This window comes from Gopherus evgoodei, chromosome 3 (assembly GCF_007399415.2).
Source record: "Gopherus evgoodei ecotype Sinaloan lineage chromosome 3, rGopEvg1_v1.p, whole genome shotgun sequence".
NCBI classification, from domain to species: domain Eukaryota; kingdom Metazoa; phylum Chordata; order Testudines; family Testudinidae; genus Gopherus; species Gopherus evgoodei.
This window is the reverse complement of record NC_044324.1, coordinates 107,870,111-107,894,019: the sequence shown is the minus strand read 5'-3', so window position 1 is coordinate 107,894,019 and position 23,909 is coordinate 107,870,111. Positions and strand designations below refer to the sequence as shown.

At 43.7% G+C, this 23,909-nt stretch overlaps 1 protein-coding gene across 1 annotated transcript in view; it reads left to right on the top strand.

Annotated features, from left to right (window-relative positions):
• The first annotated feature begins 3,214 nt into the window (after positions 1–3,214).
• Positions 3,215–23,909, top strand: part of THEMIS (thymocyte selection associated) — a 103,531-nt gene continuing 82,836 nt past the window's right edge. Inside the window, 2 exon segments of the mRNA XM_030556264.1 lie at positions 3,215–3,410; positions 20,190–20,348. Coding sequence (XP_030412124.1) covers positions 3,320–3,410; positions 20,190–20,348 — 250 coding nt within the window. The 5' untranslated portion in view covers positions 3,215–3,319.

Here is a 23,909-nt window from a genome sequence, read left to right as displayed (position 1 = left end):
TCTTTATGACTGAACTGAAAGGTGATTGGAAATGCGCATTATTTTTCCCCATGATTAATTATGTTTGCTTAATTTGTGTGTGTCTGTGTCTGTTGCTGGAAGGGAATGAAGGAAGAAGGTATTTTTATAAAGCAAGTAAATAATTGCCTGCATCTGTTTTCTAGGTAGGACAACAATAATAGCTGTCACTACTAGAACCATAGTCCTTTTTTTTCATGCCTCTACCCTGCAGTGTTACCAGCTGCTAACGGTGATCTCTCCACCTGCTACCTCGCTGCTCACAAAACCATCTGCTACATTCTGTAAAGCAATCCCTTACCCATCCCAGAATCAGATCCTCATTCCTTCATCCAGTGCCTGGTGCAGATACCCTGTCCCTAAAACTGGCTCCCATGCCCCTGGGATTTGGGGACACGAGTTGTCAACATTTCCCATTTATAAGGGACAGCTCAGACATGTTATACACGTAAGAGGCAATTTTAAAACATGTCAGAAAAGCAAACAAATTAACCCCCATCCCCAGTATTAAAGCAGGTGGCAATCATGCTCATCATCTCATTACATAGTGCAGTGCACCTGCACCTGTATTTCCCCTCAGTGGTCCAGCAAGGGCACCCAATCTCAGGCATCCAGCTCCCTGCTGTTCTCTCTTGGCTGGAGAGAAACATCTCTCCGCCTTCTGACATGGGCGTACATCCAGACTGTACAGTTCCCTGCTTTCACTGTGTATTTCCCAGCAAAGACAGTCTGCCTAAGCACACCTGCTTGCTTTCTCTTCAAAGAGTGATAATGGAGTGATTAGAATCAAGGTAAAAAGCATTAGATAAAACAACTGAAAACCAATTAAATAACCTACACACAGCTAATAAACTTGCCAGATTCTCAGCTGGGCTCTGGCAAGAGCAGGCTTTCGACACTCTTCACTAAGGCTTGCTGGTGCTTACAAGTTCATCAGCGCTTCCGATTGGAACTTGTGGGGCCGCAGTAGACCCCCTCCTTCCAACCCTACCCTATGGACTGGGGCCCTCCATGGACCAGGGTTCTATCCATTTGCTGAATCAGGAAGAAGGCCCTGAGTCAGCCTAAACTCAGGCTTTTTATCCAAAAGTCTTCTCTTTGTTTCTGGGTCTCTGGAGTATCCAGTTTGAACTCTAGAGGGCTTCTAAGGCTGATAATGGAGGACGTTTATTAGCGTCCTCCTCCCAACCTGGGATGGAACTTGCAGGTCCACAACACAGAATTGCATTTTTAATAAGTGTACCCCAAAGGTGTTAATCCTAATTCAATAAGGTTTAATTTAGTAAAATTTATCTTAATCCCATAAAGTTCATTCAGGAAATTGTCAGTCTGTCACAATTAAAGTAGGTGGCATCCCCTCCCCCACCTATCTGATTAAACAGCTACCTTGCTGCTTTATCCTGACACCGCATAGATACTTTGGGTATGGCTACACTTGGAGCTGTGCAGCGCTGGGAGTTAAACCTGTCTTTGTACAGCTGAGTAGGGAAAGCGCTGCAGTCTGTCCACACTGACAGCTACCAGCGCACTGTCATGGCCACATCTGCAGCACCTGCAGCGGCACTGGGAGTGGTGCATTATGGGCATCTATCCCAGTGTTCAAGTGGCTGCAACGTGCTTTTCAAAAGGCGGGGTGGGGTGGAGCGTGACAGGGAGTGTAGGGGAGAAAGAGTGGATTTTTGGAGCCGACACTGTGTCAGCAGCTGCCTTGCAAGTTCTGAGCCCCTCCCCCATCTCCCTCTCTCTCACTAACAGAAAGCAAACAGCAGCTGTTTTTTTCCCTCGCAGACCAGATAAGCAGCCGCTGCTGAAACGGACCCCCCCCACCTGCCACACTGCTTCTCTCCTCAAGCAAAGACTAGCTGTGGCGGTTCCAAAAGGAGCCCCCTGCCTCTGCTCATTCACAACAAACAGTAGCTGTGTTTGTTTTTTTGATAAGCAGCTCCAGGGAGCCCGGAGTTCACAACAAAACAAAGAGTGAGACCTTCACTTAAAGGGATTATGGGAAGCTTCTGGAGGTCAGTCACAGCGTACTAAGATTATTTCCTGTTTACACTGGTGCTCCAGTGCTGCAGCAGCAGCACTATACTCTTTATTCCTCTCGGGGAGGTGGAGTACAACCAGTGCTGTAGCCATGGAGATATGGAGATACAGCGCTGTATGTGCCTTGCCAGTGTGGACAGGGAGTGATTTACAGCGCTGTAAAGCCACCACCAGCGCTGTAACTCTCAAGTGTACCCAAAGCCTCTGGGAAGAACTTGCTGTCACTGCAGAGTGTGAAACAGTGTAGCAAGGAAGAGCCCTAATCCTACCGTTGACTCTATGATTTTATGGACTTTATGCCTTACCCTGTGAGCAGTGCCATTGAAATCAATGACACAACTCACCGTTGTTATGGATAACAGAGCCAAATCCCTATATATGAACAATGGCCAAGATTTTCAAAAGTAACTAGTGATTTTGGGTGCCCAAGTTGAGACATCTTAAAACAGTCTGATTTTTCAGAAAGTGCTAGGCACCTACCCTCTGAAATCCAGGCTCTTCTAAGGTATCTCAAGTCAGAGCCCCAAAGTCTCTAGTTGCTTTTGAAAATCTTGGCTATTCTGCATAACTAAATTCAATTGTCATGCACAGATCCAAAGAGGCCCATATTTTTGTCTGCACCTTCCTCACTACACCACAGGAACTCTCTAAAGGCAGCAAAAACAAAAAAACAAAACGGTTTCATTTTATATCTCCAGAGAGAGTTTGTGGTTTCTGAAAAGAGCAAATGTAAAACTATATTTAGTGCTCCAAAAATAAATGTGATTTGTTTTTCCAGCTTCAGATATTTTTAACATTAAACAAAATCCTTTCCATTTGGATCGATGACTATTTAGTGCCTCCAGGTACCAAACCAAATAACTCCCTGTTTTAGGTTGAGTTTTGCAGAAACTCATCTTTCCTATTAAATTTGGTACCAGCTGCAACCAACATAAGCAGCACTTCATTTAGCCTAAATTGGCACATGCTCAAGCACCAGGCAGTATAAACTTAGCAATGTCAGTTGATACTCATTCTTGTGGCATTGCTCACCCTAGTCTTCCCTGCCCCCCACTCCTTGAGCTGCCAAAGTAGGAGGAAGTGGCGATCATAGTAAAGAAGAGAAGCGCCTCCCTCACCTCTCCTCCCCACTCCTCCCTCCAGCAACAGAAAGTTTCTGAGAGATGTCCCAGACTCTGTTCCTGTGAGTACCATGGGGGATGTCCCAGGAGGTGTTGGCCTTTAGACACCAAATGCATGTGCTGCCTTGACACAGACCATGGCATCAAACCTGACAAAATTCATCCATTCCCTGGATCCGAGAACCCTCCCCAGGGTTCTCCAAATCCAGTCAGGCATCTACTTCCAAGGTAAGTTGCAGACTTTTCATGGTGAGGTTCATGGACTCTGCTGTTCCCTCACTCTGGAGAGAGGAGATGCTGGGGAATGGAGGGAGGATGGGGAAGGATGATAGCCTTTTGGACCTTTCTGAGAAAGGAGGTTCACCTGTGAAAAAAGAAGTGAAGTTGTAGATGATTTGGGAGGCTGGTTTGGTTAGGGATACATTCAGTTACTTGTAGGCATAGAGATGAGATGAGATTTGGAACAGGGCACTTAAACCTCCTCCACTCCTGGGCTGTTACTGAGAATGCCATAAGTGCCAGGGTATACTTAATCCTGTCTCAGTGCAGGGGAATGGACCAAATGGTTCTTGAGATCCCTTCTAGTCCTACATTTCTATGAGTGCTTAGCGCTAATATAAAGCCTGCAATCAAAGGATCTGAAGTCACTTCCCAAAAGTTAATTGATTAAGCCTCACACCTCTCTTGTGAGGTAGGCAAGTAATACCTTTTATGCATCAAAGCACTGAGGTGGGGATTAAGAGGCAGGAGTGTGGTTATTAGCCTTGACGCAAGAAAGAGAAAAGTCTTTCTACACAAACATTGTTCAGGACCTGTAGATCCTTTAGATGTGCTATGATATGAATGGATCATTGTGATTCTGACATTAACGTCACAGTGGCAATTTTTTGCTGGGTTTTCCCCAAGTATTTGTATTAGATATTCATGTATCAGAGGGGTAGCTGTGTTACTCTTGGTCTATACGAAAGCGACAGAGTCCTGTGGCATCTTATAGACTAACAGGCAAATACCCACTTAGTCAGACGCATGGCATTCCTACTCTTGGGGCTTGTTACTCCACAAAATCCTGATGAAAGGATTGAACTAGCTCCAAAGGGCTTTCACTGGAAGGCAAAAGTCTCTACTGCATATTCTGTTTCTGTTGAGTGCATGGGACTCTCTTGGGGCTTGTCTACACTGGCAACGTTAAAGTGCTGCTATGGCAGCACTTTAACTTGGCTTGTGTAGTTGTGGCACAACGCTGGGAGAGAGCTCTCCCAGTGCTCCAAAAAAACCATCTCCACGAGGGGCATAGCTACCAGTGTTAACAGCGCTGAAACTTGCAGTGCTCAGTGGTGTGTTTTTCACATCCCTGAGTGAAAAAGTTGCAGCACTGTAAAGTTTCAGTGAGAACTAGCCCTTAGATGTCAGTGGAAATTCCATGTGAGAAAGCAGTCAAGAATGTAGCAAGTCAGAGAAGGGAATGCTTCTCTTAAGGTTAAATTCACTCCAGCAGAGGGTCTAGGAAAGTCCTTCGCTCCACATCAGTCTGTAGTGTTGCAGTGCACAGGAGGGAGTGAGGGTGAAGTTGTCACACACTTGTGCTAGCTAGGAAGAAATCTCAGATATGCTGCAGTGGAAGGGGCTTTGGGGGAATTAGCTGGAGCAGGGATTATAATATCTGTGCATATGCAGATCCAAAGGCCTGCATAGGGTGGAAAGAGATTATATTAGCCATGGCTGTAGAGAGACTGAGCTGCAGTCTCTTAGCCTGCTTGTTGGAGTGTGGTGACTTCCAACCCACCAATACCCAAGAGATTTCCTTTATGGAGAGGAGAAGAAGGAAGGAGTGAATTTCAACTTTAGTTCAAAATCTTCAGTGATAATCATGATCTATTGCACGGCATCTTCTCAAACTCTCCTGTTTTGACTGACCTAAAACAAAAATACAAAAGCACTTAGTCCACTTGACAGTTTATTGGACCTAGAAAATGGCATTCTGGGAAAGTAACTCACCTGAATGTGTCAGAGGCTTCTAAAAATATTATTTTTTCACTCTCTAATTTGAAATATGACCCCATTCATTGGTGGCTAAAGTTCTGCATTGAAAAATCCTTTGTCTCTGGGCTGAGAACCTGAGACTTACGTTCCAGGCTGAGATTAATTAAAATCTTGAAAAGAGAGTTTTGGGTTGAGTTGGCAAACCCAGAGGAGCGGAATCTGTAAATTGAAAGCAAAGCTCCTTAAGTGTAGGGTGAACAGATAGCAAATGTGAAAAATTGGGACTTGGGGTGGGGGGGTAATTGGAGCGTATATTAGAAAAAGACCCCAAAATTGGGATTGTCCCTATAAAATCGGGACATCTGGTCACCATACTGAAGTGGAGGAAAGTGAGTAGCGGGGGCATCTATGTAATTCACTGGAAAATTAGCATGGTTCCTGACTGGGCCTTCCCCTGGGGAAACCCACATAATGAGGGCCAAGGGCCATTCCATGAGGTTTTACCTTATGGACTTTCTAACCTCTTAGTCCCTCTGGGAGGAAAGTGTTACTAGCTGACAAGGCCATAGCCTCAAATCACCACAGACACTGGGGAGCTGCAGAGAGTGGAAGCTGCTTCCATACAGATCCAGAGGTCTCTGCACACAAGACTAGACTTACGGTGCTGTTCTCTTTCTGTGCTCAGGAACTGTGCTCTCATATTACCCAGGACTCTCCTCTCCAACAGCAGTGGAGGTGCAGAGTATAAGGAAATGCTGGAATTGGCAGCACTTTCTTACATGCAGATATCTCCTTCTTTTGGAAGAGATCATGGTGTAATAAGCAGGTGCTCCTTGACTCCTCCTTCCCACAATGAGACCCCTCTTCTGAAATACCCTGGAACCTCCAAACTCTGGTGCTGAGGCAGGAATTACACCACAGGCTTGGAGGAAAATGGGCACCCATATTATAATAATTGGACCTGATTCTGTATAGTGCTCACCTTCCTCAATTCCTTTGACTCTAATGGAAGTTCAGGGTGCTCTGCACCTTTAAGGTTTGAATTCACTGAATCAAAAGATGGTAAAGACCCTCCTTGGTTAGTTAGTTCCCTGCAAGTGCAGGATTAATTAGCTCCAATGCCTTTTTCTCTATTCCTAGAGGTCTCATCTGACCTTTTTTACTTTCAAATACTCCCCTCCATACTGCATAGTGGAAGAGAGGCCACGGCCCAGCATGTGTATTATGCCTTATACTGCATTCTCTAAAGTGAGATGGCAGCTTTAAAGAGAGTCTGATATCTATCGGTTGTCATATTGGTAAGCACGAGTGTAGACCCCTGTATACAATGTGAATTTCCAAATGGACAGCAGTTCTTTGGTTTCTCACTGGATTTCCCTCCCCAGAAGTCTCCATGATCTCTCTTACTGCATCCAATTACACGAGTGATCACATGGGGTGTAGCAACATGGCTACATTGGTAGATTATGAATTTGTTACTAATGTCGTGAAGAACAAATTAGCGTGCACATACAGAATTTAATAGCTATGATCCTGTTGTGAAGGGGCAACAGGCAGTTAAGTCCCTTTCAGTTTAGCTTTTCTATGGCCTTTCATTTACTGTATTGTGGTTTTGAGGGATTCTTAATATGTTGCTCATACTATACATAGAAAAAACTGATGGTCAGTAAAGGAGAGGATTCACATAGGGCTTACCTACCTACATGTACTGTGCTGCAGCTGTGCTGTTGTAGTGCCTCAGTGGAGACGCTGCTACTCTGACGGGAGAGTTTCTGTCTGCGTCATTAATCCACCTCAGCGAGAAGCAGTAGCTATGTCAATGGGAGAAGCTGCACCAGGGACTAGGTCGGTATAAATATGTTGCTCTGGGGTGCGGGTTTTTCACACTCCTGAGCAACGTAGTTATATCGATGTAAGTTTGTAGTGTAGACCTGGCCTCAAAGAACATGACAAGAAATCATGGAGATTATTTCAAATTCATCAGCTGGGGAAGAAATAAACCTATGAAAGAGAGTTTACAGCAGAGAGGAAAAATATTTCCAGCAGTTGGGTTTGTGTCACAGCAGCACCAGGTACATTGTCCAAAAAGAATGTAGGATCTTCTGATGCCATTTTGAACAGCTATGTAGAATGAGATAAGAAGTGAATAAGAATCATTTAAATCCAGTCCTGAGGGATATGCTCAAAACTGTAGCAAAGGAAGGGCCAGAGTGTAGCCACGAAGCCTCCAGCCGCATTGTGGAGTGGATAATATGGAGACAACAGAGCTTGTTTCTCCACTGCCTTTGTGCCTTTTGGAGCAGTGAATACGAAGTCTACTGCTGAATCAGAATTCTCCACTCAGCATGAAAGCACTGCACAAGTCTGGACCTGTGAATCAACCCCAGTGTCCTTCAGGCAAGCTCAATGTCCCCGGGAATGCAAAGAGAGCTTAACTCTTACGCCATCCTCTGAGAGGATGAAACATGTGCTGCTTGCACATGGGAAGCCCGTTTTACTGGCGGTTGCAGAGATAGAGGGCAGGGCAAGGAATGGGAATGCATTTGTCTCTGGCCAGAAGCACAAAGGAAGAGGGAAGGCTCCCAGAGGCCTCTGCTTTGCACTCCCACATACTGCTGAGCACAATCTGGTCCTTAGGTTTTAGGCACAACCTTGCCAGATGGACTTTTTGTACAGGGCTGAACACTGACAGTATGATCAGCCCTATACGAAACTGAACATGAAAACAGCCCTTGCCTCCAATAGCTTTAGAATCACCGCAGTCATACTTAATAACAACCTTTTGATGTTACAAGTTGATTTTCATCCGTCAAAATCAAGTATTTTACAAATGAGAGAAAAGTATCTTTATCTCCAGTTTGGAGCTGGGAAAACAGAGGCAGTACCTGGATCACACAGCATACTTCAGTTCAGTGTTTGTACTATCATAAATTCACTGCCTTAGTCTTAACTTTCAGTGCTACAAACACTGGATAGTTGAACCACTGAAGAAAATGGAAAGGAAGGAGTAAGCCAATTATAATAGTGAGCCAGAGACTATTTAGACACAAATACCTTGGTAATCAGCATGGATTAGAAAGGAACTACAGGACAGTCTGAAATACATGGCTGTTTAATAGTTCATTTTAATATGTTATTAAAACGATTGAACTACTGAAAGGCCATTGGAAACTAGTTTGATTTATTGCATGTCTGTCTGAATACTTCAGTAAATATTGATGTTCTGTGAGTTATGATAAGGCCATTGATTTTACTGCTAGGATGGCAAGTTGGAGATTTCACTTTTATGTGGAAAAATTATATATGTTTTAATATTGGTATAATTATTTTATGGATAACTGAATTTAATTTTCTGTGGGCTTAATTTAACCAATGTCAGGGCAGTAAAATGTGTCAGACTTTTATCTTGAAAAATATAGAGTTGTCCAGGATGGCTTCTTCCTATTTGTGATACATGGATCCTAAACGTGCTCCCCAGTGCACCCTTCACACACAATGATTCTTCAGCAGTATATAGGCCTTCATCTTTCTCTAAGTGGGAGTGGAAATTTTGCAGGTTTCCTTCTAATTCTTTCATTTGGCTTTGGGCTGGATTTGCCCCCTTCTCCCTCGATACACATGTCAGTGATGTGGGGTTTGGACTTCTCAAAACTGTGGATCTCTGGGGATTTGCCAGAGGAAAGGGACCACTTCCTGGACACTACTTGACTTCTCACTGTGACTGGTCCCTGGAATAACAGGTCTACTGCATGATCATGGTACCAGGGGCTCTCCTGATTATGGTTGCCTCCTGGAAACCTATCAGGCGTAATTTATACAGCTTTGCCCTACATATTTGCAGTGGGAAGAGGAATCCTGATCGCTGGAATCTCATTCCCACAGGCTTGGTTGGAACAGAATGGAGGAAGCACACCACAGATGTAACATTACAAGTTCCACAGTCCCCTACAGCTTGGAACTGCAAGTGTAGGTTCCCTCCACTCTTGCAAGTTGTGAGGAAATGAAGTGTCTTGTTGGAGTCCCCCACATAGATACCCCACCTTTGCCCCGCCCCCCTGTTCTTGCACACGTACAGAACTAATGCTCTTTGAGCAAGGTGCTATGTGGTTATGAGAGTGCTCAACGCTTTCAGGTTCAGGCTCTTTTTTAGCAGTGATCCAGAAGGTTCCTCCATACCCTCTTAGCTATATCTAGGACCCCAGTACAAAGCAAGACACTTAAGTACCAGCCTAATTTTTTAAGCCTGTGAGTAGCTTCATTTTAAAGATCTTTTAGGTGATCCATAGAGCAATGCCCCCAAACAGGCATGGGCTCATCACTCCTGCTGCCTCCCCTTCATCTCTGTATATACATGACTATTGGCTGCCTGTACATTTTCACTTTCAGTTTTGCTGCTGCTGTTCCTGGTAAACACCATCATCCAGAGCCTGTGGTGCTCATGAGCTCTTCCCACAGCCCTGCATGAGCGTGATGCAACTGACCCTCAACAAAACAGTGAAACGGACTGCGTAATGTTCTGTCAAATTCAAAAACAACAAATAAGCAAACTGACTCAAACAGTGGAGAACTTTTATTTAAAGTCTTATTTGCCTCTGTAATCTAGCAGGAGTTACTTGTAGCAATAGTAGGTAGAAAACGATCAGATGGAAATGTTATTTTTCATGTTGATAGTAATCCTTTAAGGTAACATGGAGTGGACCAATCCTACTTGCTTTACAAATGTGAAAATGCATTTGAGTAGGGTTTGGCCATATATGTCATCAATAAAATGTGAATAAAATAAATAGGATGTCTATTCATGGCTATTAAATAAATATTTTTGTTTTTTAAATATAACTCCAATTTAAACAAAACCAGAAAAACAGTGATGAAAATAATTAAGGTTGTATGATTTAAAGTGGTGGAGTGTTCATTTTTTAACAATGGCCTGAGCATCTACTGAGTTGAATGCTCAGTTGTATCTATGACAAACAAACCCACATGAGGGGATCCTGGGGGCAGAAAATCTCTTGGAGGACCTCCACAGGGAGAGCCTCTCTGCATCATTCCATGGGTTGGGCGAGGGGTTGACCTCTTCATTCATGAAATAGGCTACAGGGATCAATCAGGTACTCTGCCAGTCACTAGGGTCATCCATACCAAGGCCCTGAATTTCTGAAGCTGCCTTGGTCTCCACTATCCCCAGCTCTTTGTCCCAGCCAGAGTGGTGCTAATGGAATCCCCCTGGCTGTGTCTGCCCCTGGAACTCATAGGATGGGTGAGGCTCTGTGGAAAGGAAAATAAAGGTCAGGCTTTGTTACCTTTTCCTGGTAATCTTTATTGGGCCAGAGAGGAGACTATGGCCCCAATTCAGCAAGGTCCATGCCTAACTATGGGCTTGATCTTGCGAGGCACTGAATGCTCTGGCATGATGCAGCTGAGAAAAATATGCTTCACTTTAAGCAGCTCCATTAACCTCTGAGTAGTTGCATTGATGCTTATAATTAAGCATGTGCTAAAGTGCTTTGCAGTATCCAGCTGCTTTATTAATGACCTTAGCACAAAGAGTAGGGGGTGCTAATGAAATTTGCTGCTAATACAAAGTTGTCAGTACAGAGAAGGATTGGAATATTATAGAGGAAGATATGGATGACCTTGAATACTGGAGTGACAGAAATGGGATCAAAATCAATAGTACAATGTGCCAGGTAATGCACTTAGGCTCTAGTTATAAAAATTTTGGCTACAAGCTGGGGTCTCAGAAATTGGAATCGACAGAGAAGGAGAGAGATCTGGCAATGTGGGTCAATCACAGGATGATGATGAGATACCAATGTGATGCAGCCATGAAGAAGACAAGTGCAATCCTAGGATTTACCAGGTGAGGCATTTTCAATAGAGATAAAGAAGTGTTAATGCCATTATTAGGGTGACCAGATGTCCCGATTTTTATAGGGACTGTCCTGATTTTTGGGTCTTTTTCTTATATAGGGTCCTATTACCCCCCGCCCCACCCAATCCTGATTTTTCACACTTGCTGTCTGGTCACACTAGCTATTATACAAGGCACTGGTCCGACCTCACTGGGAATACTGTGTACAATTCTGGTCACCCATATTCAAAAAGATTAATTTAAACTGGAACAGGTGCAGAGAACAGCTACTATGGAGGTGGTGGAATCTCCTTCCTTAGAGGTTTTTAAGGTCAGGCTTGACAAAGCCCTGGCTGGGATGATTTTGAGTAGGGAGTTGGACTAGATGACCTCCTGAGGTCCCTTCCAACCCTGATATTCTATGATTCTACTAGGATGATCAGGGGAATGGAGGGCCTATTTTATGAGAGGAGACTGGAAGAGCTTGCCTTGTTTAGCTTAGCTTGCCAGGATTATTTGAGTACATCTCATTTAATCATTTGCCTGCCATAGCGGGGGCCTTGAGCATGGGTGTGCCTCCATCCCTCCTTTTCTCTGCCTGTGGCACTTAATAGTCTATTCTCCTGTGGGCTGTAATACTTTGGTTTCATTTTGGTTGCTGAATTTAGCATGCGGGTGCTGGGTGGTGTTGGTGGCCTGTGACATGCAGGAAGTCATACTAGATGATTTAGTGGTCCCTTCTGGCCTTAAACTCTATGGCTCTATAAGCACATGGGTAGTTCCATTAATTTTAATGGGACTACCCTCATGCTTAAAGTTAGGCCTTGATTCAGCAAGTCACTTCTGTGGATTCTTCCTTAGCCCACTCAGTCCTTCCCCTACACAATGCTGCCCATATGGTCCAGAGGAAGGGAATAGGAATATTGTCATGGGCAAATGGACTACCCTTATGCAAAGTCTGTACTGGAAGGTGTCTGCTCCTTTCTCAGGACTGGGGAGAGACGCAATCTCATCATACAGATGTTTTTAAAAATCAAGAGGAGTTACAGCTGCTATGGCTAAGTTCTGCAAACAGAGCTCTCACCACAGGCCAAGTGACATTACTGGTAGGCAGTTGTGTAACTTTGTTGCAGAAATGTTGACTCTCAGAGGTAAAAATAACAAAAGGTCAAAAATGTTGCATTTAGAGCTGTGGTTTTGATTGCTCTTTCCTATAACATGGGTGCAGTGTGCATGCTCCTGCATGCAGAGTTTAAGCCCTCCAAATAAATGAGAGACAACAAAAAGTGTCATCGATCCATCAGGAAAGTAATAAATCATAAACCGCCAAAGTAATTTTTTGAGAATTCCATTATGATAGAAATGGCTTAAAGCACTTGGCATTCAAAATTTCACTTTCTATGTAGAAATATAAATCTGCTCCTTTTGTTTTCTAATGGTTCGATGCTTGCAAAATCAGCCCCTCTTCAGCCAGGGTGGTTAATAGATGAGTGCCATGAATGTGTGAGGCCATCTTTACTAACAGAGCTCTCCTTGCAGGTTTGTTCAGACTAGCTGACTCAATGCAATCATTCATTAATAAGGCGCTTTAGAAAGGTCCTATCAAAGCACACAGTGTATTGCTTTGGGAGGAGGAAATGTGCTGCATGACAGATAGCATGACTGTAATGTACTGGAAGTGAAATTCACCACACAGGGCAGGAGCCATAGAAAACCCTGCAAAATAGTGATTTTGCTGTGCATGGAGAGCATAAGGGTGGAGTGGATATGCCGAGGGTCTCTGCAGCACCCCCTGAAAGCAGTGGTGCTGGTTCCATGCTAGCTCTAGATAGATGGGGGGAGGAAAAAGTGTGGCGGTTAGGAGAGAGATGAGGGCAAATAGTTAGGAAAGCCAAGATTAGCTCACATTGGGGGTTCACAGAGTTTGCAGCTCTGGTTACAGCCTGAGGTGGGAGTAGAGGCTATGGAGGAGCTGTGGGGCTATTCTAGGCCTCGCTGGCTAGCATCCACTATTTTTTTTTTCTGTGGGTGCTCCATGCCTATGGCCAGGTGGGTAGCTAGTGCACAACATAATAATAGGGGAAAGGAAATTTGGGAAAGGACAGCAGGGAAAATCCCTATTCTTACAAAACATGCTAGGGAATCTTTAACATCTGTGCAAAAAAGCCAAGACCACCTCTCCTCCAGCATCCCAAACCTCCTTTCAAAGAGATCCCACACCATTCCATCCCCTACCTATACTTCCCCACACAAAGATTGTTTACCTGGGCTTGGTGGGACAGTGCAGAGGCTGAATTTCATACTGGACATGTGACTGAAAAAAGATAGTGCCTCTACTGGTGGAGATGTATGACTATGTTTACCTACTTGCTTAGCCAGAAGTATAATGCTGCTGGAAAAAAGTTTATAAGCCAAATGAAAACCTTAAAATAGATTTCAAATTAGAACTTTTTGCTAAACCCCATCAGCAGACAGCCCCCATAAAGAAGGGATTTTGTTTTATTGACACTGCATGCAGATACTTTGTGTACTTTGCTCCTGTAGAGCTTTTCGCAGCTTTAATGAAAACAGTGATTTGAGCTGACCATGTCGTATCACAAGGCAGTCTATTGTCATTCTGGCTGAGCAGTTATTCCAGAAAGAGGATCAGAGGCAGATTATGGATTGGTAGGGCCCTGGGTCAGAGCAAGTGGGTTCCTCCTGCAGTCCTCCCCCAGTGCTTCCTGCATGCTGTGGAACAGCTGATTGTGGTGGGCAGAGGCACTGGGAAGGAGTTGATCAGCAGAGCCGCTGGCAGGTGGGAGCACTGGGGGATGGGGGAGGAGCTTGCTGCTGGTGGGATCTAAGCATCCACTAATTTTTTTCTGTGGGTGCTCCATGCCTATGGCCAGGTGGATAGCTAGTGCACAACATAATAGTAGGGGAAAGGAAATTTGCGAAAGGACAGCAGGGAAAATCCCTATTCTTACAAAACATGCTAGGGAATCTTTAACTTCTGTGCAAAAAAGCCAAGACTACCTCTCCTCCCGCATCCCAAACCTCCTTTCAAAGAGATCCCACACCACTAGCTGCATGGAATTCAGTTCATCAGTGGATGCTGTTTGAAGGAGAGAGGCTGAATTTGACCCTCTAGGGGTTCCAACCTATAGGTCCAGAGAGTCAATGTCTGATGTTTGGGCTAGCAGATTGCACTCTGGGCTGTTCCTCATAGGAGAAAGAACAAACAAGAGATATTTAGAAACCCGCTGTGTACTTGACAGTATGGTCCAGTGGATATAGCCCTGAAGTGGGAATCAGGAAACCTGGGGTTTAGTCCCAGCTCTGTTACAGACCTAAGGGTGACCTTGGGCAAGTCAGGTTACCTCTTTGTGTTTCAGTTTTTCTATTTGTAAAATGGGAGTAATGATGATGGCTTCCTTCATAAAGTGCTTTGAAGTGAATAGGTGAAAAAGGTGATGTAAGAACTAATTATTATTCATTGACTTAATTGTGGACCTCATTCTGAGACACCATGTATGTGCACAGTTCCCATGGGAGTCAATGAACATTTCACTCACAGAGCAACTAGGGAACTAGGTCCTAAGTTAGGAGGGAAAAAAGCAGAAATGCAACTTCAATGGCTATTATTCTTACTTATATTATAAAATATTGATCTCAATCATTCTGTCTCCCTCCATGATGTGAAGGGTAACTTGAGTCATCTCATGCATGCATTGTATTTATGATTTATGTTGTTGTTTTTGAGGGGAAAATAAACCTTACTGTACATATAATGAGAAGAAAACCAAATAAAAAATTGCTGTAGGTTTTTTTCATAAGGGTACTATTTTAGGAGAGACAGAGAAAAAAGCTATTTAACTTGTTGTTTTGGTTGCTTTGATGTAATAACAGCAGCGGCTAATATGGATTGTCAAACCAGAGATGAGTTTATAAAAGGATATAAATGTAGTTTTTGTTGAACAAAGTAGCAATCCAAAAAGGTGGTTTCAAAGGCAACTAGTTCTTTAATTACAGCCTTGAGGGGCGTTGTTTGATCACTGTAAAGAGGCTGCCTTATTCTAGCTCTTGCTAAGATGGTTTTGCATTGTATTCTCTCCATCTTTTTTTAGTTGAAAAGAATCAGTCCTTAAGGTTAATTGACTTAAGTTTTCAGTGTATTTTATGCTTTCTTTGTTGTTAAACACAGAGAATTGACATGCTGACAATGAGTAATGCACGAAATATGACATTTTCCATTTTTCCCATGTGTACATAATATACTACACCTCTACCTCGATAGAACGCTGTCCTTGGGAGCCAAAAAATCTTACCGCATTATAGGTGAAACAGTGTTATATCGAATTTGCTTTGATCCACTGGAGTGTGCAGCCACACCCCCCACCGAGCACTGCTTTACCGCATTATATCCGAATTTGCGTTATATCGAGGTAGTGGTGTATATATGGGGTTCCATGGTGCATAGATAATCATCTTCAGCAAGGGTTTTCTGATTCACATAACCACCCTGCAGGAACTCTGACAATAAAACTAACCCTGCTGGTATTAATGGGAACAGAATTTTTATTGTCTATTTGAAAACAACTTGGTTCTACTTCTCATCAACACATGTATTTGGTAAAATTAGCTGGATGACAAATCACTAAGGTAACATTTTTCTTGCCAAAAATGTCACCCTTATTGTACTAGTCCAGGCAAACTGCCAGACTAGATCTAAAATCAGGATTTAGGCAATTTAACTTGAGACAAATATGTAATTATAATCCATACTATATAGCTGTGCCCAGAAATGTATTTATGCTTGCAAGGGTTATTTATTTATTTATTTTTGGTCTAAACAGTCTAAACACATTGGGCCAAATTCTGATCTTAACTACACTGCTGAAAATCCAGAACAACTCCACTGAAATACAAAGATATGTAACAGAATTACTCTGGATTTACATCACTATAACTGAGATCAGAATCTGGCCCACAACATCTTATTTGCTAACATCTCCTTATAGACTTTCGCTTACAGCCATTTGAAGGGTTACATTTGTTCACTTCAGTCATTTGCTTACTGTGCTGTAAGAGCCCTGTCACGGTGACAGTGGGACGAAAACATTGCTAAGAGATGGCTCACATACAGAGGTGACCAGCTGTACAGCTGCATGTCTTGTGTTGAAGATCAGGTGTATGGAAGAGTTGATGCCCTTAGTGTTTGGAGAGAGGATCACAAGTAGTCAGGCATATCTTGTATTTTTCACATATACATTGCAAATGTGTCATCTCTTCCTGAATTATTATTTTAGATTAAGGGAAAATAAGAAAGAACAATAAAATGTACTCAAGGGAGAGAACAGTATGGGTCTTTCTTTAACATGCTTCCTATAATGGAACACAAAAGGGCAGTTATATCTAGGAGATACTCTCCTGCTAGAAATACAAGTGCTGTACATAACTACTATCATAATGCACAGCTACATACCACTTTAAAGAATACAACACAGAATCTCCCTGCCACGTAGTCTAGAGAATGTCATTCATAGCAGTTGGGGGAAGCACTGAAGAGACACTTGGTCCTGGAACAAGGATACATGGGGATAATGACCAGCAATAAAAGGAAGAGTTGGGTTACGCTTTTAGAGAGCAGGAAGCTTATATTTAAAAAATTCATCAATAAACCACCCTGCTACTATGTGATATTACTGTAAAGCGTTTGGTTATTTCAGTCAAGCCACACACACACACGGGTTATGAAGGCAACTGCAATGTCCATCTGGGGCTCCAGTTTTACCCCACTGTGATATGGGAGGCTCAAGCATTGAGGCCAAGGTGGAAACCTTAATTAAACAAACCAGTGGAGACCACCCGCCTCATACAACTGGAGGAAAAAAATTGACAGGTGAGCCTCATTGTTTTAGGCATATTCCCTGTCCCAGTCATGAGAGTACCACTAAGTTTGGCCTTTCACTGGGTTATGCGTTTCACACACTTAGCTGAATGAGAGCTTGCTAAGAAGAGAAGGAGAAAGAAGAAGAAATTCATAGCAATCAGGCTCAGTTTGTGAACAATTATGAAACGGAAGAAAAGGCTAAAAGCCAGATTCTCTTTCATGGTCTGGATCTGAGAGGTTGGGAACTGGCTAGATCTCTCAAGCAAGGCTTTCTACCAGTGAGAGTGGTAAATTAGGACCACAGCTAGCTAGAGTCATCTGTCATCCAGCCCAGGCATAAGGGATTTATTAGAGTTGTGGCTGGAGCACCACTACAGTCAACTATTCTCAGCTCATAGTTGGTCTCTTGTGGACTATTGCCCATTTACAGTTTGGAAAAGTGGGTGCAGCAGAGAATCTGGCCCTAAAGTTCAATGAATAGAAAAGATGCAATGAACAATGTGCTCTCTTTTACTAGCGCATTCATCATAGATACATTTTGGGGGAGAGGATCAGAGGTGGATTATGGATTGGTGGGGCCCCTCCCCACTCTTTCCGCCTGCAGCCCCCCCCCCATCCCCCAACATCCCAGCATTCCTGCTGAGGAAATAGGGTAAAGGCATTTGGGATTTACCTTTTCTGATAATAGCATTGCCACTTTTGATCTGTATACTGTATATGAAGGGTGGTGTGGTTTTTTCATCAGATAAAGAGGATTACCATTTTCACTGCTGTTTCATCTCTCTCTCTCTCTAACGTGCCTGTGGAGCACAGCTAAAGCAAGGAGAACTGACACTTCCTCATGTGGTCATTGGAGCATCAGACACTGTAACCCAGAGAGGCCCAGAAGGCTGTATAGTAGTAGCTGTGTTAGTCAATGCGGTATTGCTAGGGGTGTAACAGAACAGCAAGTGGTGACAGATTCAGGTTTGCCAGTAAAAAAGACAAATTGTTCTTTTATAGTGAATCAGGGCAGTGACTTTCCTGGTCTTAAATATTTAGGGCCAGATTAACTGAGCGTGGCTCAGGGAGGCATAAACTATACCACCTTGTGTCAGATTGTTGTTTGTGTTGCAATAGTTTCTAAGGACCATTGCCCTAGATGAGGACTCCATTGTGCTAAGCACTGTACAAACATGTAACAAAAAGTCCCTGTCGGCAGAGTTTACAAGCTAAGTAGTATGTCCCTCTGCATCACAGGGTGGAATTCACTGTGAGGAAGTCCTGGCAGTACTGCCATCCCCACCCTCTCTCAGTGCTGTGTGAGTGAAAATGTACTTCCCTGTTCTACATGAAGAGAGAAAATACTGCTTCACCCTGCTTCCCCTTGCAGGGAGCAGAAAATCAGTCCTGCACATACCCACTGTGGGGAAGTGTCTGAGGATTGCTATACTGTAATCACTGGAGAAGTACAATACAGGAGCAACATCGCCTTGCTGCCTCTGAAGGCACCTCAATAAGATGAGGGTGTTACTGGGAGTGGAATGGTTTCTTTGGGTATGTTTTCACTGCAAAGTTCACCCGAGCTCTTACTCAGGTGTTACACATAAAACTCTCTTGGCTGAGTTTGGTGGTGCTTTCATTCTACGCTAGCTGGCATGGCTGGGGGTATAGGTAAGGCTAAAGCCTGAGTGAGGATGTCACGCTGCCTGGTAACCCATGCACTCAACAGTGAGGATGCAGGCTGAAGTAGGCAAGTGCTCTTAGTCCTCCAATGCCTTCCCCCAATTGTACCCCTCCATGCCCAGAAGGAAAAGACATGTTTTCCCATATTTCACTGAGGGAGAACCATAGAATGTCTAAGCCTGTAGCAGCACAAAGAATCACGGGATATGCCACCAGAAGGCATAGTGACACACGTGGGTGAGTGCGGCATCAGTGAGGACACAGTAACACAGGTAGGGCTTTGCTCACACCCAGGCCAGGCCAGATCCTCATACCTAGTAACCCATCACTCAAGTTAACTCTCCAGTGAAGACATGCCCTTCATGCCTTGAACCAAGGTGCATGTATGTGGGGGAAGAGGTATTTCCTCTGCTCTCCCAATATGTGCTAAATGATGTAGGGAGAGCTCTTTTTCTGGACTCTCCTCAGCTCCTGGAAATGATTTTGGGAGACAGCTCACCCCGCTTCAGTGGGCTTTCATATTCCCAGTGAGAAGTGTAGGGGAAGCTTCATTTTTAAGGGAACGTTGACTATAGCCTTAATTATAGAGATGCTGCCACTTCTCCAGTGTATCTTTTCTTAGCTTGTGCTTTTTTCCTCCTCTTAGGGCTCAATACTGCAATCACCTACTACCATGTCTAGTGCTTATTACCAAGAGGAGCCCCATAGGTTTTAAAGGGACTACTCATGGTAGTGCATGGTTTCGTCACTGAGTTCTTAAATGATGACACCTTGAGACTGCAGCCTATCTATGAGTTCACAACCAAACCCTGTAGAGTGAGAGGTGTTTATTAGCCCAGAATATGGTTATGACTTGGATGTAACCTTGAGTCACTATGAAGAGAATGAAATTGCTAATAGGTAGTATTTTTGATATAGCTGTGAAGTTGAGATGGTCATTCCCCATGTGGTGGCCACCAGGTTGACGAGTTCTGCAGGCAGTGGTAAAAATAAAAGCACAAAGATTTGTGTCCTGCACAGCTACTGAAATTTGCTGTATAGTTGTGGGTCTGGATTGTGCAATATTCTTACTCTCTGACTTTCTGAGACCATTCTGTTTCAAAGTAAAAAGATTGTAGGGTGATCTTTTTTAGGCTCTTTTCTCTTCATAATGGTATGTTGAAATGCTATCGGGAACTACATGGAGTACATGCACAGATGCAACTGATCCAAATTGCAGTGAGGTCAAAAGAAAGATTTCCCTTGACTTCAATAGTCTTTGCAGCAGACCCATGGAGAGGAAACTTCATTGTTTTTAATATTATGTATCCTATCAGAAATACTGGGATCCTATCCCATATAGCTTATTGTATATACCCTTAATCTCAGTAGGGTAAACTTTGATCTTAGATTGATTTTGATCTTTATGTGTGAAATAATACCCAAGGTAGGTAGAAAACCTGATGGCAGGGTCTATAATACTGAGAGGGAGAATGAAAACCAAATAGCTGCGGAAGATCATGTAAATTTCACATAAGTAGTTTAAATGGCTTTTAGTGTCTATGCAGAAGGAAATCTTCCAAGACAAGCAATAGGGGTATTTTAAATTGTGCTTAAAACTTTTGCACCATCTTTCTTTTCTTTTGTCTCTCCTAAGGCTCCATTTATGAAATGTTTGGAAATGAATGCTGCCTGCCAACCGGGGAATTGATTAAAGTTACTGGGTTCAAAATTAATAAGATCATTGCAAGCATCTGCGAGAGTAATGAAGACAGCCAGTGCTCAGCCAGAATTGAATTGCCTCTGAATTTTCCAGGTACAGTATTTCATGAATATGTTACTGAAGTTTTATAAACCCCATTATCACCTTTATCAGTTCTGTTGTTTCATATGATGATACATGACTGATGTCTGTTGAGGTACCCACTAGGATGCCAAAAAATACAGTCGTAATAGATGGCACTAGATAAAAGGAACTAATTTCTAAATTTTACCTTGCATGACTCTTTCATGCCTGCATAAGAAATAATATTATTATTAAAAGTGGAGCTGGTACACTGCTTATACCTAAGGTTGTCCATGAGAAGACTCATTGTGATACTCTGTTTTCAGTTACTTGTGACTCTGTCAGACTTCAACTGTTTGGGCAGAAATTTTCCATGCCAGGTGTCTTCTTCAGGCTAATATTTGTTTATTTATTTTTAATGTTGCAAAAATGGTTGAGCCATTTCTGAGAATGAGATTAGGGGAAAACACAGCGTTTTGCCACTGTTAAAAAAATTCTTACTGCTGTTTGGTTGAGAGATTCTGGTGTCTATGCTTTGGATCAGGGACTTGAAATTTGGCAGCCGTGGCCCTTGCATCAGGGATGGATCTTGTGCTGCTTCTGTGGGGAAAAAACACCAACATTTGGCCAAGTTATCAGTCTCTGAAAAAGCTCAGCTCACACATGCTTAGAAGAGACTTGTTAGAGTTTGGCAGCTGCATTTCCCAAAGATTCCATCTGCGATGACCATATTCCAGCCTTTCATAGCTCCTACATGCCCATTGGACTCAGGGCTGCCCAGAGGATTCAGGGGGCCTGGGGTCTTCTGCGGCAGGGGGCCCCCGCTTTGGTGGTAATTCGGCAGCGGGGGGTTCCTTCCGCTCCGGGACCTGCCGCTGAAGTGCCCCGAAGACCCACGGCGGGGCCCCCCTGCAGACGAATTACTGCCAAAGCGGGACCCGGCACTTTGGCGACAGGTCCCGCTTCAGCAGTAATTCGGTGGCGGGGGGGTCCTTCCTCTCCCCTGCTGCCAAAGACTCGGAGCAGAAGAAGTTCTGGGGGCCCAGGCCCCGCAAGAGTTTTCTGGGGCCTCCGGAGCGAGTGAAGGACCCTGCTCCAGGTGCCCTGAAAAACTCTCGTGGGGGCCCCTGCGGGGCCTGGAGCAAATTGCCCCACTTGTGCCTCCCTCTGGGCAGCCCTGATTGGACTGCACACACTCCATCCCAGAGCTGAAGGAGCTCAGCAAAACTTTCTCTGCAATTGCTACTCCCAGTTGCTGTGGGCCATTCTGGTGCCAGAAACCAGAACTGGAGCAGAGAGACTGTCTTTCCTGTGCTCTTAGTGTCTCCACTGTGTGGGCCCAGGCACAGTGGAGGAGGAAGCAGCCAGATTCAAATTCAGAAGAGATTGGACCTGGACCTCGGGCAAGGGGGGCAGTGGAGGAAATAGATTAAAACTGGGACTTGGTGGAGGCAGTGGGGAGGGAATTGTAACTAGCACTGGGAGCTGGCAGGGGAAACACTGGGGATCAGGGTTGGTGCAACCATTTAGACGACCTAGGCGGTCACCTAGGGTTCTAGGATTTGGGGGGCGCCATTTTCTTCAGCAGCGACTGCGGCGGCTGGATCTTCGGCCACCCCAGTCGCCGCTGGCATTTAGGGAGAGGGAGCTGGGACAGGGGAGCGCGGGGAGGGCCGCCTGCAGCCAGTAAGGGAGGGCTGATTGGCGCTGCAAGCCTGGGAGGCGGGAGAAGTGAAGCGGCGATGGCATACTCGGGGAGGAGGTGGAGCAGGGGTGAGCTGGGGCGGGGGGGCCTCAGGGTGGAGGGGGGGAGTTGCCACTGGGGAGGGGCCTCAGGGCGGGGGCTTGGGGAGGGTGCAAGGTGGAAGTTTCGCCTAGGGCGCGAAACATCCTTGCACCAGCCCTGCTGGGAATGACTGTGAAACAAGGGCAGATGTGGAGACTATGGGGTCAGTGGAAGGGACAAGACCAGAGATGAAAGTAAGCTGGTACTGTCTTTTACGTAAAATCTGATTCCTGATAAAGGCCTAATCTGACCCTGGTATTAGCAAAAACTACTGAAAACGTGAGTTAATATCTGTTATTTCATTTTATCCTCATTCTAATTTGTTCGTTCATGCTTCAGAGGATCAGTCTATTCTTTCTGTGCTCGCAACGTGGACAAAAAAAGTCTTATGCTGTTATGTTAGTCGCTTGAATAGCTACATCCAGCAAATATTTCTGAACTACTCTCTTCATTATGAACAACTTGGTGAAAGCTGACAGATTTCATGACTCCTGAGCTTGGTCCTACTGTTAATGGTTTTTTTGTCCTCTTCAGTCTGCATAAATATTTGTAGATTCTCTGACTGCCCACAAGACCTGTAATAGTTTCCTTTAATAATAATCATGATTAGCATTCTCACAAAAATAGGTTAGCATTGTTATCCCTTTTTAGGTAAGGGGCAAATGACGTACGTAGAGATGTAATTTGCCAAACATAACACAGCATATCAATGGCAGGGTTGGGATTAGAATCCCCAAGCCTAATTCTGGTTTCATTTATAATAAAAGAAATGCCACTGAGATGTGTGGAGGGCCTTGACCAATACATTTGCTAATTCATTCTAAACTTGTACATTCCATTGCTTGTAACTTTCTCCCAGCCCCCAAAAGTTCCCATCGGGGAAATCTACATGCCTTGATTTCTGACAAAATGTGATTATATTTAGAAAGTCTAAGTGAAGTTGATTCAGCTGTTTTTTATTACACGGATGGAAAAAAAATCTTTTAACACTTCTTTGCACTCAGCCTCCATGTCTGAAGTTTAGAAACTTAACTTTGTCATATGTCTCTTTCTCATGAGAATTGTTGCTATGTTAAGTATGAAAAACATCTGGATTGTAATTTTTAATGATTTTAATAAGGTTCTGGATAGCCATAAATAACAATTTTTTTAAAAAATCCATGGAAAAAAAAGAACAAATATATCAGAGCAAGCAAAGCATTATGAGAAATCATCAGTGTGTACAATGCCAGCTAGAGAACGATTGCTGTTGTTTTCATTCTTCACACCAGAATAATTTTTTTAATATTTACCTCTTATCTGTAGAGGGAGAAACATATGGAACTTTACATACTCATAAACACAAGCAGGTGGTTACTAGGTACATTTAATTCATGGGCATAATCAGTATAGGAGCACCATACACAAGTCCACATGGTTCTTTAGCTGTCTGCTCAAGCATGCTGTTACCAAAATTAAAAAAAGCATCAGAATGAATGATAAAGATTTTTCTCCTTCTAACCCTGATAGAGTATGAACCCAAGGGGATAATTGGATCTTTAGTTTTGTGTGATTAAAGTGTATTAATTACTGTTTCATATGAAACCTGCTTTCTGACATGAGGATATTCATCAGCTGAATTCCAGATGGCTCATCAGTCCCGGGAAATTTAACATAGCACTAAGTTCAGTCTCGGATTGATAGAGGGGAAAAGGATCTCCTTATCTGTGCTGAATATCCTTTCCCACTCCCTATACATTGCCAAGGAATTCCAGGCCAGAGATGACTTTTAATCCCAGTTCATGAAGATACTCCTGAAGAGCATA